This window comes from Aethalodelphis obliquidens, unplaced genomic scaffold (genome assembly GCF_003676395.1).
Source record: "Aethalodelphis obliquidens isolate GAN/ISIS:26980383/991018 unplaced genomic scaffold, ASM367639v1 scaffold54, whole genome shotgun sequence".
NCBI classification, from domain to species: domain Eukaryota; kingdom Metazoa; phylum Chordata; class Mammalia; order Artiodactyla; family Delphinidae; genus Aethalodelphis; species Aethalodelphis obliquidens.
Window position 1 is genome coordinate 5,831,420 of NW_020837998.1, and position 16,860 is coordinate 5,848,279.

Below are 16,860 nucleotides of genomic sequence, written 5' to 3' on the forward strand. Positions count from 1 at the left end.
AATATATAGAAATAGATCTTTTGAGAAGAAGGGGCAATATGAATGGCTGCCATTTAGCAACTAGAAGACAACAAATAGTGCTGGGAAAACTGGATATCCACTTGTAAAAGAATGAAGTTGCACCCTTACCATATACCATATACAAAATTTAACTCAAAATGGATCAAAGGCTTAAATGTAAGAACTAAAACTATAAAAATCTTACAAGAAAAAATATGGGGAAAAAACTTTATGACATTGGATTCGGCAAGATTTCTTGGGTATGACACCAAAAACACAAGCAATAAAAAAAATAGATAAGTTGGGCTGTATCAAAATTAAAACCCTTTGTACAACAAAGGATCTGGTCAACAGAATGAAAAGGAAACACACAGAATGGGAGAAAATATTTGCAAATCATATATCTGATATGGGACTTATATCCAGAATATAAAGAGAATTCTAACAACACCAAAACAAACACTCAACCAACCCAGTTTAAAAATGAGCAAAAAACTTGAAGACATTTCTCCAAATGCAGTATACAGATAGCCAATAAACACACGAAAAGATGCTGCTCATCACTAGTCATTAGGGAAGAGCTAATCAAAACCACAGTGAGATGCTACTTCACACATATTAGAATGGCAGTTATTAAAAACACAAACACACACACACAGAAAATAACAAGCTTCAAGGGGAATGTGGAGAAATTGGAATACTTGTGTATTGCTGGTGAGAATATAAAATGGTGCAGCTGCTATAGAAGATGTATGGTGATCCCACACAAAATTAAACATAGAATTACCATATAACCTAGTAATTTCATCCCTGGATATATACCCCAAACAACTGAAACGGGCTCAAATATATTTGTACACATGCATTGATAACAGCATTATTAAAATTATATATATATATATAATTTATATATATATATATATATATATACACACACACACATATATATATATGACAATAACAGTATAAAAGGGGTGGGTAGGAGCAAAACTGAATTGGAGTAACAAAACAACATCATATGGTAACTCAAAATACACAGAAACAAGCAAACAAATGAAGAGAACCAGAAATGGCAAATAAGAATGTTAGTAAAAAATAATTGATAATTATTTATAAAACTTGCACTCCCATCCTTGTTTTGGCTTCATTAAAACAAATAATACATAAAGTAACAATTATAACAATATATTGAATTTTTACATACATATGTGTTATATATATGTATATATATATGGCACAATAAAGAGGAGAGAAAATATAGATATATAGGAGTAATATTTCTATTTCTCACTGGAATTAATGTATAATAAATCTGAAGTAATTGTAATAAGCCCGCACAATCTAAAGACCAGTAAGAGAATGACATACACACACACGTGTGCACATATGCGTGCATAAATAAGTATACATATTTACATGTAACATTATATACACTATATATTATATATACATATGTAGTCAAAAATCATTAAAAGAATTACATTAAACTAGAAAGTATTCACCTAATGCAGAAGAAGCTGTAAAGGAAGAATAGAGGAACAGAAAAAGACATGAAATACATAGAAAACAAAAAGTAAAATGGTAGATATAAATGTACTATATCAATAAGACCATTGAAAATGAATTGATTAGAAACCCCAAACAAGGAAGAATTGTAACACTGAATTTAAAAAATCAAATCCAAATGTATGCCTACAGGATGCAGGCCTTAGTTTCAAAGATACAGATAGATTAATTATGAAATGATGGAAAAGTTTTATCATGTACACAGAAATCATGATAGAGTGACTACACTAATATCAGACTTATTTAAATTAGAAAAACTTTAAAAATGTTACTAGAGATAAAGAGGGATATTTTTTCATGATAGAATGGTCAAATAATCAGGAAGATATAACAATTATAAACATATATGCATCTAACAACAGTGCTCTAAAAATCATGAAGCAAAAACTGACATAATGGAAGGGAGAAATAGACAATTCAATAATAACAGTTGGAGATTTCAATATTCCACTTTCTATAATAGAAAGAATAACCATGTAAAAGACCACAGAGGAAATAGAAGAAGTGATCAGTACTCTAAGTAAATTAGACCTAACAGACATCTGCAGAACACTCCAGCCAATAAGAGCAGAATACATAGTCTCCTCAAGTGCACCTGCAGCATTGTACAGGATAGACTATATGCTACGCTATAAAACAATTCTCAATAAATTGAAAGAAATGCATTCACACAGAATATATTCTCTGGACACAATGGAACGAAATTAGAAATAAAATAAAGAAATTTGGAAAGTTAATATGTATGGGAAAATTAAACCACACACTCCTAGATAATCAATTGGTCAAAGAAGGAATCACAAGAGAAATTAGAAATTATTTTAATGGTGAAATACTCTGTTTTCCCCTAGTATCAGGAATAAGACATAGGATGTCCACTTTCATCACTGCTATTAAACATTATACTGGAGGTTTGAGCCAGAACAATTAGACTATATATATATATATATGGCATTCATACTGCAAAGAATGAAGCAAAACTATCTCTATATGCAGATGATATGATCTTGTATAGAGAAAATCCTACAAAATCCAATAAAAACCTATTAAAACTAATCAAGCTCAGCAGTGTTACAGGCTTTAAGAGCAATATATAAAAATCAAGTGTATTTCTATACTCTAGCAATAAATATTCCAAAAAAGAAATTAGGAAAACAATTCGATTTGCAATGGAATAAAATACTTAAGAGCAAATTCAACAAAAGAAGTGCAAAGTTTTTACTCTCAAAAATTTGAAATAACTATTGAAAGAAATTAAAGATATAAATAACTGAAAAGACATCCCATGTTCAAAGACAGGAAGATTTAATACTGTTAAAGTTCAATACTTCACAAAATGATCTTCAGATTCAAAACAATACTTAACAAAATTCAAACTGAATTTTTGCAGAAAGTTAGAAGAGGAATTGGAACTTTCATGTATTTCTGATGGCAATGTAAAATTGTGCAGCCAATTTGGAAAACAGTTTGGCACTTCTTCAAATTAAACATAGAGTTGCCATATGACTCAGCAACTCCATACACAGGTACACTCCCAAGAGAAATGAATAACTGTGTCTACACAAAAACTTTTTTTGTTTGTTTGTTTTTCATTTTTTACATCTTTATTGGAGTATAATTGCTTTACAATGGTGTGTCAGTTTCTGCTTTATAACAAAGTGAATCAGTTATACATACACATATGTTCCCATATCTCTTCCCTCTTGCATCTCCCTCCCTCACACCCTCCCTATCCCACCCCTCTAGGTGGTCACAAAGCACCGAGCTGATCTCCCTGTGCTATGCAGCTGCTTCCCACTAGCTATCTATTTTATGTTTGGTAGTGTATATATCTCCATGTTACTCTCGCGCTTTGTCACAGCTTACCCTTCCCCCTCACCATATCCTCAAGTCCGTTGTCTAGTAGGTCTGTGTCTTTATTCCTGTCTTACCCCTAGGTTCTTCATGACATTATTTTTTCGTAAATTCCATATATATGTGTAAGAATACGGTATTTGTCTTTCTCTTTCTGACATACTTCACTCTGTATGACAGACTCTAGGTCCATCAAACTCATTACAAATAGCTCAATTTCGTTTCTTTTTATGTCTTAGTAATATTCCATTGTATATATGTGCCACATCTTCTTTATACATTCATCCAATGATGGACACTTAGGTGGTTTCCATCTCCAGGCTATTGTAAATAGAGCTGCAATGAACATTTTGGTACATGACTCTTTTTGAATTATGGATTTCTCAGGGTATATGCCCAGTAGTGGGATAGCTGGGTCATATGGTAGTTCTATTTGTAGTTTTTAAGGAACCTTCATACTGTTCTCCATAGTGGCTGTACCAATTCACATTCCCACCAGCAGTGCAAGAGTGTTCCCTTTTCTCCACACCCTCTCCAGCATTTATGGTTTTTGATTTTCTGATGATGGCCATTCTGACTGGTGGGAGATGATATCTCACTGTAGTTTTGATTTGCATTTCTCTAATGATTAATGAGGTTCAGCATTCTTACATGTGTTTGTTGGCAGTCTGTATATCTTCTTTGGAGAAATGTCTATTTAGGTCTTCTGCCTATTTTTGGATTGGGATGTTTGGTTTTTTGTTCTTCATCTGCATGAGCTGCTTGTAAATTTTGAAGATTAATCCTTTGTCAGTTGCTTCATTTGCAAATATTTTCTCCCATTCTGAGGATTGTCTTTTGGTCTTGTTTATGGTTTCCTTTGCTCTGTAAAAGCTTTGAAGTTTCATTAGGTCCCATTTGTTTATTTTTGTTTTTATTTCCATTTCTCTAGGAGGTGGGTCAAAAAGGACCTTGGCTGTGATTTATGTCATAGAGTGTTCTGCCTATGTTTTCCTCTAAGAGTTTGATAGTTTCTGGCCTTACATTTAGGTCTTTAATCCATTTTGAGCTTATTTTTGTGTATGGTGTTAGGGAGTGATCTAATCTCATACTATTACATGCACCTGTCCAGTTTTCCCAGCACCACTTATTGAAGAGGCTGTCCTTTCTTCACTGTACATTCCTGCCTCCTTTTTCAAAGATAAGGTGACCATGTGCACACGGGTTAATCTCTGGGCTTTCTTTCCTGTTCCATTGATCTATCTTTCTGCTTTTATGCCAGTACCATACTGTCTTGATTACTGTAGCTTTGTAGCGTAGTCTGAAGTCACAGAGCCTGATTCCTCCAGCTCCGTTTTTTGCTCTCAAGATTGCTTTGGCTCTTTGGGGTCTTTTGTGTTTCTATACAAATTGTGAATTTTTTTGTTTTAGTTCTGTGAAAAATGCTAGTGGTAGTTTCATAGGGATTCCATTGAATCTGTAGATAGCTTTGGGTAGTAGAGTCATTTTCACAATGTTGATTCTTCCAATCCAAGAACATGGTATATCTCTCCATCTATTTGTATCATCTTTAATTTCTTTCATCAGTGTCTTATAATTTTCTGCATACAGGTCTTTTGTCTCCTTACGTAGGTTTATTCCTAGATATTTTATTCTTTGTGTTGCAATGGTAAATGGGAGTGTTTTCTTGATTTCACTTTCAGATTTTTCATCATTAGTGTATAGGAATACCAGAGATTTCTGTGCATTAATTTTGTATCCTGCTACTTTACCAAATTCATGATTAGCTCTAGTAGTTTTCTGGTAGCATCTTTAGGATTCTCTATGTATAGTACCATGTCAGCTGCAAAGAGTGACAGCTTTACTTCTTCTTTTCTGATTTGGATTCCTTTTATTTCCTTTTCTTCTCTGATTGCTGTGGCTAAAACTTCCAAAACTATGTTGAAAAAGAGAGGTGAGAGTGGGCAACCTTGTCTTGTTCCTGATCTTAGTGGAAATGCTTTCAGTTTTTCACCATTGAGGACAATGTTGGCTGTGGGTTTGTCATATATGGCCTTTATTATGTTGAGGAAAGTTCCCTCTATGCCTATTTTCTGGAGGGTTTTTATCATAAATGGGTGTTGAATTTTGTAAAAAGCTTTCTCTGCATCTATTGAGATGGTCCTATGGTTTTTCTCCTTCAGTTTCTTAATATGGTATATCACCCTGATTGATTTGCATCTATTGAAGAATCCTTGCATTCCAGGAATAAACCCCACTTGATCATGGTGTATTATCCTCTTAATGTGCTGTTGGATTCTGTTTGCTAGTACTTTGTTGAGGAAATTTGCATCTGTGTTCATCAGTGATATTGGCCTGTAGTTTTCTTTCTTTGTGACATCCTTGTCTGGTTTTTGTATCAGGGTGATGGTGGCCTCGTAGAATGGGTTTGGGAGTGTTCTTCCCTCTGCTATATTTTGGAAGAGTTTGAGAAGGACAGGTATAGCTCTTCTCTAAATGTTTGATAGAATTCTCCTGTCGAGCCATCTGGTCCTGGGCTTTTGTTTGTTGGAAGAATTTTAACCAGAGTTACAATTTCAGTGCTTGTGATTGGTCTGTTCATATTTTCTATTTCTTCCTGATTCAGTCTTGGCTGTCGAGCCATCTGGTCCTGGGCTTTTGTTTGTTGGAAGATTTTTAACCAGAGTTACAATTTCAGTGCTTGTGATTGGTCTGTTCATATTTTCTATTTCTTCCTGATTCAGTCTTGGCAGGTTGTGCTCTTCTAAGAATTTGTCCATTTCTTCCAGGTTTTCCATTTTATTGGCAGAGTTGCTTGTAGTAATCTCTCATGATCTTTTGTATTTCCGCAGTGTCAGTTGTTACTTCTCCTTTTTCATTTCTAATTCAATTGATTTGAGCCTTCTCCCTTTTTTTCTTGCTGAGTCTGGCTAATGGTTCATCAATTTTGTTTATCTTCTCAAAAAACAAGCTTTTAGTTTTATTGATCTTTGCTGTTGTTTCCTTCATTTCTTTTTCATTAATTTCTGATCTGATTTTAATGATTTCTTTCCCTCTGCTAACTTTGGGAGTTTTTTATTCTTCTTTCTCTAATTGCTTTAGGTGCAAGGTTAGGTTGTTTATTTGAGATATTTCCTTTTTCTTAAGGTAGGATTGTATTGCTATAAAGTTCCCTCTGAGAACTGATTTTTCTGCATCCCATAGGTTTTGGGTCGTCGTGTCTCCATTGTCATTTGTTTCTAGTTTTTTTTTTTATTTCCTCTTTGATTTCTTCAGTGATCACTTCATTATTAAGTAGTGTATTGTTGAGCCTCCATGTGTTTGTATTTTTTACAGATCTCTTCCTGTAATTGATATCTAGTCTCTAGCGTTGTGGTCAGAAAAGATACTTGATACAATTTCTATTTTCTTAAATTTACCAAGGCTTGATTTGTGACCCAAGGTATGATCTATCCTGGAGAATGTTTCATGGGCACTTGAGAATAATGTGTATTCTGTTGTTTTTGAACAGAATGTCCTATAAATATCAATTAAGTCCATCTTGTTTAATGTATCATTTAAAGTTTGTGTTTCCTTATTTATTTTCATTTTGGTTGATCTGTCCATGGGTGATAGTGGGGTGTTACAGTCCCCTACAATGAATGTGTTACTGTCGATTTCCCCTTTAATGGCTGTCAGTATTTGCCTTATGCATTGAGGTGCACCTATGTTGGGTGCATAAATATTTAAAATTGTTATATCATATTCTTGGATTGATCCCTTCGTCATTATGTAGTGTCCTTCTTTGCCTCTTCTAATAGTCTTTATTTTAAAGTCTATTTTGTCTGATATGAGAATTGGTACTCCAACTTTCTTTTGGTTTCCATTTGCATGGAATATCTTTTTCCATCCCCTTACTTTCAGTCTGTATGTGTCTCTAGGTCTGAAGTTCGTTTCTTGTAGACAGCATATATATGGGTCTTGCTTTTGTATCCATTGTGAGAGTCTGTGTCTTTTGGTGGGAGCATTTAGTCCATTTACATTTAAGGTAATTATCGATATATATGTTCCTATTCCCATTTTGTTAATTGTTTTGGGTTCATTATTGTAGGTCTTTTCCTTCTCTTGTGTTTCTTGCCTAAAGAAGTTCCTTTGGCATTTGTTGTAAAACTGGTTTGGTGGTGCAGAACTCTCTCTGCTTTTGCTTGTCTGTAAAGGTTTTAATTTTTCCATCAAATCTGAATGAGATCCTTGCTGGGTAGAGTAATCTTGGATGCGGGTTTTTCTCCTTCATCACTTTAAATATGTCTTCCCAGTCCCTTCTGGCTTGTAAAGTTTCTGCTGATGGATCAACTGTTAACCTTATGGGGATTCCCTTCTGTATTATTTGTTGTTTTTCCCTTGCTGCTTTTAATATGTCTTCTTTGTATTTAATTTTTGACTGTTTGATTAATATGTGTCTTGGCATATTTCTCCTTGCATTTATCCTGTATGGGACTCTCTGTGCTTCCTGGACTGGATTAACTATTTCCTTTCCCAAATTAGGGATGTTTTCAACTATAATCTCTTCAACTATTTTCTCAGTCCCTTTCTTTTTCTCTTCTTCTTCTGGAATCCCTATAATTCGAATGTTGGTGCGATTAATGTTGTCCCAGAGGTCTCTGAGACTGTTCTCAGTTCTTTTCATTCTTTTTTCTTTATTCTGCTCTGCAGTCATTATTTCCACTATTTTATCTTCCAGGTCACTTATCCGTTCTTCTGCCTCAGTTATTCTGTTATTGATCCCATCTAGAGTATTTTTCATTTCATGTATTGTGTTGTTCATTGTTGTTTGTTTCATCTTTAGTTCTTCTAGGTCCTTGTTAAATGTTTCTTGCATTTTGTCTATTCTATTTCCAAGATTTTGGATCATCTTTACTATCATTATTCTGAATTGTTTTTCAGGTAGACTGCCTATTTCATCTTCATTTGTTAGGTCTTTTGGGTTTTTATCTTGCTCCTTCATCTGCTGTGTGTTTTTCTGTCTTCTCATTTTGCTTATCTTACTGTGTTTGGGGTCTCCTTTTTGCAGGCTGCAGGTTCATAGTATCCATGGTGTTTTGTGTCTGTCCCCAGTGGCTAAGGTTGGTTCAGTGGGTTGTGCAGGCTTCCTGGTGGAGGAGACTAGTGCCTGTGTTCTGGTGGATGAGGTGGATCTTGTCTTTCTGGTGGGCAGGTCCACGTCTGGTGGTGTGTTTTGGTGTGTTTCTGGACTTATTATTTTAGGCAGCCTCTCTGCTAATGGGTGGGGTTTTGTTCCTTTCTTGCTAGTTATTTGGCATATGGTGTCCAGCACTGTAGCTTGCTGGTCATTGAGTGAAGCTGGGTGCTTGTGTTGAGATGGAGATCTCTGGGAGATTTTCTCTGTTTGATATTATGTGGAGCTGGGCAGTCTCTTGTGGACCAGTGTCCTGAAGTTGGCTCTCCCACCTCAGAGGCACAGCACTCCCTCCTCGCTTTAGCACCAAGAGCCTTTCATCCACACAGCTCAGAATAAAAGGGAGACAATGTAGAAAGGAAAGAAAGAAAGAAAGAAAGAAAGAAAGAAAGAAAGAAAGAAAGAAAGAAAGAAAGAAAGAAGGTAAGGAAGAAAGGAAGAAAGGAAGAAAGAAGGAAAGGAAGAAAGAAAGAAAGGAAGGAAGAAAGAAGGGAGGGAGGTAGGGAGGGAGGTAGGGAGGAAGGAAGAAAGGAAGGATGGAAGCAGGGAAGGAAGGAAATAAAGAAAGGAAGAAAGAAAGAAGATAAAATAAAATAAAGTAAGATAAAATAAAATAAAGTTATTAAAATAAAAAATAATTATTAAGAAAAAAAAGTTTTTTAAAGAAAGAAAGAAAAAAAAACTGACAGATAGAACCCTAGGACAAATGGTGGGAGCTAAGCTATACAGAAAGAATCTCACACAGAAGCATACACATACACACTCACGAAAAGAGGAAAACGGAAAAAATAATAAATCTTGCTCTCAAAGTCTACCTCCTCAATTTGGGATGATTTGTTGTCTATTCATGTCTTCCACAGATGCAGGGTACATCAAGTTGATTGTGGAGTTTTAATCCGCTGCTTCTGAGGCTGCTGGGAGAGATTTCTCTTTCTCTTCTTTGTTCTCACAGCTCCCAGGGCTCAGCTTTGGATTTGGCCCTGCCTCTTCGCGTCGGTCGCTGGAGGGTGTCTGTTCTTCACTCAGACAGGACGGGATTAAAGGAGCAGCTGCTTCGGGGACTCAGGCAGGGTGGGAGGGAGGGCTATGGAGTGCAGGGCAAGCCTGCGGTAGCAGAGGACAGCATGACGTTGCACCAGCCTGAGGTGCACCGTGCGTTCTCCTGGGGGACTTGTTCCTGGATCCCGGGACCCTGGCAGTGGCGATCTGCACAGGCTCCTCAGAAAGGGGCTGTGGTTAGTGACCTGTGATCACACACAGGCTTCTTGGTGGAGGCCTCAGCAGCCTTATCGTCTCATGCCCGTCTCTGTGGTCCGTGCTTTTAGCCGCAGCTCGCGCCCGTCTCTGGAGCTCCTTTAAGCAGCGCTCTTAATCCCCTCTCCTCACGCACCAGGAAACAAAGAGGGAAGAAAAAGTCTCTTGCCTCTTCGGCAGGTCCAGACTTTTCCCTGGACTCCCTCCCGGCTCGCCATGGTGCACTAACCCCCTGCAGGCTGTGTTCATGCTGCCAACCGCAGTCCTCTCCCTGAGCTCCGACCGAAGCCCGAGCCTCAGCTCCCAGCTCCGCCCACCCTGGTGGGTGAGTAGACAAGCCTCTCGGGATTGTGAGTGCCGCGCGGCACTGATCCTCTGTGCAGGAATCTCTCCGCTTTGACCCCCGCACCCCTGTTGCTGCGCTGTCCTCCACGGAGAAGAGCTTTCCCCCTCCGCCACCCACAGTCTCCACCCGTTAAGGGGCTTCTAGTGTGTGGAAACATTTTCTCCTTCACGGCTCCCTCCCACTGGTGCAGGTCCCATCCCTATCCTTTTGTATCTGTTTATTCTTTTGCCCTACCCAGGTACCTGGGAAATTTCTTGCCTTTTGGGAGGTATCAAGTCTTCTGCCAGTGTTCAATAGGTGTTCTGTAGGAGTTGTTCCACGTGTAGATGTATTTCTGGTGTATCTGTGGGGAGGAAGGTGATCTCCACGTCTTACTCTTCTGCCATCTTCCCCTCCCTCAAAACTTTTATACAGTGTTGATAAAGCATTACTCATGATAACCAAAAAGTAAAAACAACCCAAATGTCCATCAACTGATGAATGAATAAATAAAATGTGGTATAATCATACAAAGTGTAATCTTGAGCAATAAAAAATATAACTGAAGCGCTGATACATGCTACAACGTGGGTGAACATTAAAAACATTATGCTAAATGAAACAGGCCAGTCACAAAAGACTTCATTTAAAGGATTCCACTCATATTACATGCCTAGAATAGGCAAATCTATTGAAGAAAAAGGTACATTAATGGTCACTTAGGGCTCTGGATTTTGGGGGGAAGTGGCCAGTGACTGCTAATGGATACCAGGTTTCTTTTGGGACTGATAAGGATGTCTCAAAATTGATTGTGGTGATAGTTGCACAACTATGTGAATATACTAAAAACCATTGAATTATTCACTTTAAATGAGTGAACTTTATGGCATGTGAATTATATCTCAATAAAGCTGTTAAAAAAGGAATTTCTATAAATCATATATTTCAGTGAAAATGACTTGGTATGTTTCCTCATCATAAAGAGGCAAATAACTCAATGTTGAAATTATGATATATTCTTGTGTTGTAAAATTTAAAGCTGCCAGATCAGTTGCTTTTCTGATGGTGAGGAAATTAAATTTTGTTTTAAAGTATAGTTGTATGTATGTTCATATATTTCCATGCATGCTTTTATGATTTAATGTCACCCGAAATATATAACACTCTACCTTTCCAAATACTTCCCAAATATAATTGTGCAAAAATATAGAATATTTTAAATGTTAAGCTCATAGGGACATTTTTAAAGTGCCTTCTAAATGAAGAAAAGTAAATGGTTATCTAATGGAGAAAATTAGCCTTATTAATGAGAATCACTTCTGATATATACTATTCTTTGGCTTTAAGTGTGATAGTATAATGCCAGTACCTGGACTCTATATCCTGTTGAGGACTTATAGGAACGTGAATTCTATTTTTAACTTTTAGGATTGTTATGTCTTCTTAGAGAAATGACCTTTTTTTAAAAAAAAAGTCATGATGTAATATCCTTCACTATCGCTAGTAGCATTCTTTGCTTTAAAGTCAACTTTTACATTGATATAGCTACTCTATCTTTACTTGGCTAGTCTTTGTATGGTATACTTATTGATATTTCATACCTATGGAAATTTGAAAATGTTACAGAAATCTTATAAAGGAGTTTTAAAAAGTATTGTAGTTTAGAGCTAAGTATTTTGGATCTGTAATTAATTATGTTGCTAAACTGATTTGCCATGATTTCAGAAAATGAGGAATACAGAAATCAATTGTCTCTAAGATAATTACAGCTATATTTCATTCTGGAAACTAAAAGACATATCTTAGAGTTCAATAAGCTATGTTTCCAAATTAACCTAATTGATTCTTAGATTTATTCTCAGATTAATTAATTAGATTCTTAACCAAACCGTTAGCTATAATTGGTTAGTTAATTACATGTTTCTGTGACTGGTTTTTCCATTTACCATTCTGTGACTGGTTTCACTCATGTCGTCTCTTTGTGTTAGGACCATATTTCAACTGACTTGTGTGTAGAGATCAATGACCACAGCTTCCATTCCCAGCCACAAACATAATTTAAAATATCTACATTTGGGAGACTAAACCAAAGTATCCTAATTATAGAAATGAAATGCCATCCTCCCACTCCTGGCTATTTATGTTACTGCAAGAATTATTTCTTGACAAATCAAGTACCAATCGTGAAAATATTAGAAGTCTCTGATGCATTTATATACAGATTATTAAATGTTCCTGTAACAATATGATTTATTTTAAGTAGCTATTAAACATATGCCTTTGAAACATAAATTTTATTATTTGTTTCCCACCCTAACAGCTGCAGAAATAACTGTTCAACCAACCTTGGAAGAGGCCTCTGACAACTGCACTCAAGAATGTCTCATCTTGGGCCACTCTGATGCCTGCTGGATGCCAGCTTCTCTGACCCATTCCAGCCCTTTACAGGCACAGACCTCTGCTCTGTGCCACAGCCCACCCCTGACGCAGACCACTCTTCGCCGGCGCAACCCTCCAGTGACACAGACCGTTGTGCTCTGCCACAGTCCGCCGGTGACCCAGGCTATTGCACTGTGCCACAGCCCTCCACCAGCACAGACCTCCACTCTGTACCACAGCCCACCTCTAGCACAGGCTACTGCTCTTCGCCACAGCCCTTCACCAGCACAGGCCTCTGCCCTCCGCTACAGCCCTCCCCTGGCACAGGCTGCCACAATCCACTGCAGCCCTCCTCTGCCACAGGCTGCTGCCCTCCATTGTAGCCCCGCACAACCACCAATGGGTCTGCAGCAAGGTTGGGGGCAAAGTGCTGGCCCTGATGGACTACTTTCTCTTGATCAGGGAGCACAAGGTAGTACAAGATCTCAGTTTTACGCCATGTCTGAAAGACTTCATCCTAGTGATGATTCAATTAAAGTCATTCCCTTGAAAACCTTCACTCCAGGGCAGCAGGCCAGACCCTCTAGGGGTGATTCTCCCACTATGGAAGAACATCCTTTATAAAACTAAAACAGCTACTTCACATTTTCCAACAGGATGTATATAATCAAAGTTTAAGATCCAATTTCAATGAATACTTCAAATTATTAGATTTGTAAATAGCTATGTAAATAGAAACCAATACCAGAATCAAGTCTAGAGCTAGACCCTTAGTCAAAAGTTAAAAATAAATTTACAATTTGATTAATTCAGAATGTATATTTAAAAATAAAAGAAATTGAAAAAAAAGTTGCACCCTTTTGTACAGAAAGGCTTATCATGGCATATATTAATATATAGTATATATTATTTCTGGTGCACTGTATTTTTTCATTTATTTTTACCAACATGTGCAATATTACTGATTTTTTTCCATTCTGTTTTTTGTGGACCCAGTACATAGCTAATGGAAAACTAACAAATATCTGATTTTCCAAGAGTACGTTTATTCTATCTAAACTTTTGTTTAGACTGTTAGAAGGTTTAAGTATGGTGGCATTTTTGTTTGTCTTTTTGTTTGATATTTGTTGTTGTCTCCACTTTTTTGTTATTAGTTTTTCTGCAAAAATGACCAATAGGGGGTGGAGATATCTCTTATATTTTTTGTTTCTGTCTGTTTTTTATGTTTTCTACCTTTATTTTAAGAATATATTGTTGATATAATTTGTATATACATTTTTAGTAAAGAACTTATAAAAACTGTACAGATTTACATCTATAACCTATTTCTCTACTCTTTAGTAGAGTTCGAGACACTGAAGTGCAATAACTGTGCCCAAATTAGGCAATTATTTGCTAAAAAGGGCCTCTTTCTTTTTGTGTTAAATTTATCTTTGTAGTTTAGTGTAAAGTGCATCAGAAATCATGTTGTATCTGTCATTTTAAGCCTATATTCCATTATTAATTGGGTCTTTATCTTCTGAAATTTGTATATAACAGCTTAGAAAATCATAAAGAAGGTGGATGTATTCAACTCCTAATTAAAATAAACATAACTGTAGATAAAACCACATACTAAACCTATAAGACTAAGGGATTTTTGTCATTCTAGCTCAACCTACTGAAGAAAACCACTGATAACAAGATGAAAGTCAGGAAGGAACTTTTCAAGAGATATAATTATAAATCTACATCAAATGTGTTACAGTATAGAATTTTAAGGAGATGTGCAGAGGGAGAAATGGGGTTCATGACTGCCTCTTGGGGTTGAAAAGAAATACCCCAATAACACACACACACAAAAAAATAAACCAACAAAATCTCATATATGAAACAATATATGTCATTCTAAGCAAAGAATACATGAGTATTCCTAGGGAACATTAGTTTCCTTCTGTTGTCTGTTCTTTATTTTATTTTTTATCCTCTTAACTGTCCGTGGTCTTCTATGTGCACATTTGATCAATTTACCGAAACACCATCAACTTAATTTTCATCCATAGCAAAACTGAAAATATTTATTTCAGTATTACGCTAAACCAAGAGACAATTGATGTTTTAGTTGTGGTGTGGGGGGGGAGTGAATATTTCTTCTTGCTTAAATTAGATGTAGACTTTGTAATGTGTAACTTGAAGATATGTAATTTATGATTAAACTGTGTGTAAATGTTGTATTATAAACTGTGGTAAATGTATAGTTTCATTGGTGAAAGTTTCCATTGAATGTTGAGAAAGCTTCTCTTCATGTGCCCAGCAGGTTACGTAGCATTTTGAGAATATATTGTTCCCATTATGAAGCTCTTTAAATCATATCTGATTTGGTGTGTAGAACTTCTTAACTTTTAACTACTAGAGTTTAATTACTGAAATTTCAAATTAGTTAGTATTACTGATTTTTTCCCTCATTTGTGTTTGTTATATTCAAAGGGATTTGGAGCATCCTGGTATTCCAGATGCAGGTGAGTCCTGAAGGACTGATGATGTTTGAAAGTGAAGATATTGAAATATGATGACGTATATGTGTTGGTATTCTTGTTGCTATGGTTAATGAAGATTTTATACCTGGGGAAGATAAAGAAACCTAGAATGACAAAATTGGTGCTTCCAGTAGATTTTAGAATGCTTTTTCCTCTAAAGCTTGCAAAGATAATGTGCTATTTTTTTTCTTTTTTTAGTTATTTCTACATTTTCTTCTCCACATTATTAGTTAAGATCTACACACACAAAAAGAAATAAATGAAAAAGAGATAAAAAGGAGAAACTGAAAGACAAATAATGTCAGTAGTATGAATAGTTACTATCTATGTTAATGAAAATCAGAATAGAAATCAATGTTAGATATTTGGGATTTTTTTTCTGATAGTGTGATTTATTGAGTTATATGGGTGGCTCTTAAATCCTCATGTAAAATTTGTGAAGTTTTGATACCTTTCCTAGAGATATAGGAATGAACAAATATGCTTTTATTGTCCTTTCTAACTCTGATTATACAGTCAGACTTAGATTGTGTTTAGAATATTAAATGACTGGGCACCCTCTTCTGTGTTTGTACCAGAGAGGCTTTGAATGGAAGCAGGCTCAAAGTAGCCAAAGAGGCAAGGGGTGTGAGCCCAGTTATGCTCCCCTATGCATTCTCTTCCTAAGCTTCCACTGGGTCTGGACTTGGCAACCTGTAACGTCCAAGGTTTCAGATCTGATGAGATCTTTCTCATCACATTGCAAATTCTTTCTTTGAGTGGATGGACAGAGCTGTAGGTTGACAAAACTCACAGATGGCTTTTTTAATGTGCAAAAATTTAGTCCTGGAACTCCAATAAGTCTTATTTTACCATCAACCAAAAATATTTCCCTTGAAAAAAGTAAGATTTGATTTAGTTGGAAATAAGAACTTATAACTGAATGACAAGGATGGTAATAATATGTTTAGTCAGACTGGTTGTTCTATTTTGTGGCCATGTTCAGTTACATGTGATCATTAATTTACTAGTTATAATGTTAATATACCACATTTGTAAATATGTATTCAAACACTGTGTATCTTATATGCTAAGTGCATACATATTTTTTCCTTGAACTTTATCTTCAAGTTTTAGCTAATACTGTGTCAGTGTACTAAAAACAAACTTACATATGGTACAAACAATGTAATACATTTAGAAGGTACATTTTGTGTAGTCTCATCTAATTATTTAACATTTTATTTTTGGTAATGTAAATTTGGTTAGAAAAAAAAAGGTTGCTAAATGATTAGTGCTATTGTGTACTGGTGACAGTTATGAAGAGCCTCTGCCTTCTCAAACCAATATTTGTCACACACTTTCATTAAAGTCATGGGAAAATTAAGTTTTACTCACATGTATATTTCAACATTAGATTTTTGTTGTTTATATTAAGTCTGAATGTGCGTATATCTCCTAATCCACATTTGTGAACACCTATTTGTTTAATCTTTTCTCTTTTTATATTCTTCTGATGTATATTTTCCACTATAGTTATCATTTCCTGTCTTTCCTCTTTCATATTTTTTCCAAACCAAATTTATGGTTATATATAGATGAACTTTTTCTCACAATCATTAGACTATTTTGCCTATTTCCAACTGGCACAATTGCCCTGGAAAACATGGGAGAAAGAGAAGCTGAACTATATTTGGACAGGAAACTTTTTACATTAACATGCCAATTATCACACCAGAGCAATTTTATGCAGAGGCCTTAAAATATTCATTCATAGTAGCTTTCTTACACTAACCATCCATATGCTTTCAGTAAATATGATTTTTAAAAGCAGT

At 35.8% G+C, this 16,860-nt stretch overlaps 1 protein-coding gene across 1 annotated transcript in view; it reads left to right on the forward strand.

Annotated features, from left to right (window-relative positions):
* Window positions 1-13,281, forward strand: part of PCDH11X (protocadherin 11 X-linked) — a 736,726-nt gene extending 723,445 nt beyond the window's left edge. The window contains exon 8 of the mRNA XM_027086065.1: window positions 12,472-13,281. Within this exon, the coding sequence (XP_026941866.1) occupies window positions 12,472-13,154 (683 nt within the window). The 3' untranslated portion in view covers window positions 13,155-13,281. The remainder of the gene's footprint in view (window positions 1-12,471) is intronic.
* The last annotated feature ends 3,579 nt before the right edge of the window (window positions 13,282-16,860 follow it).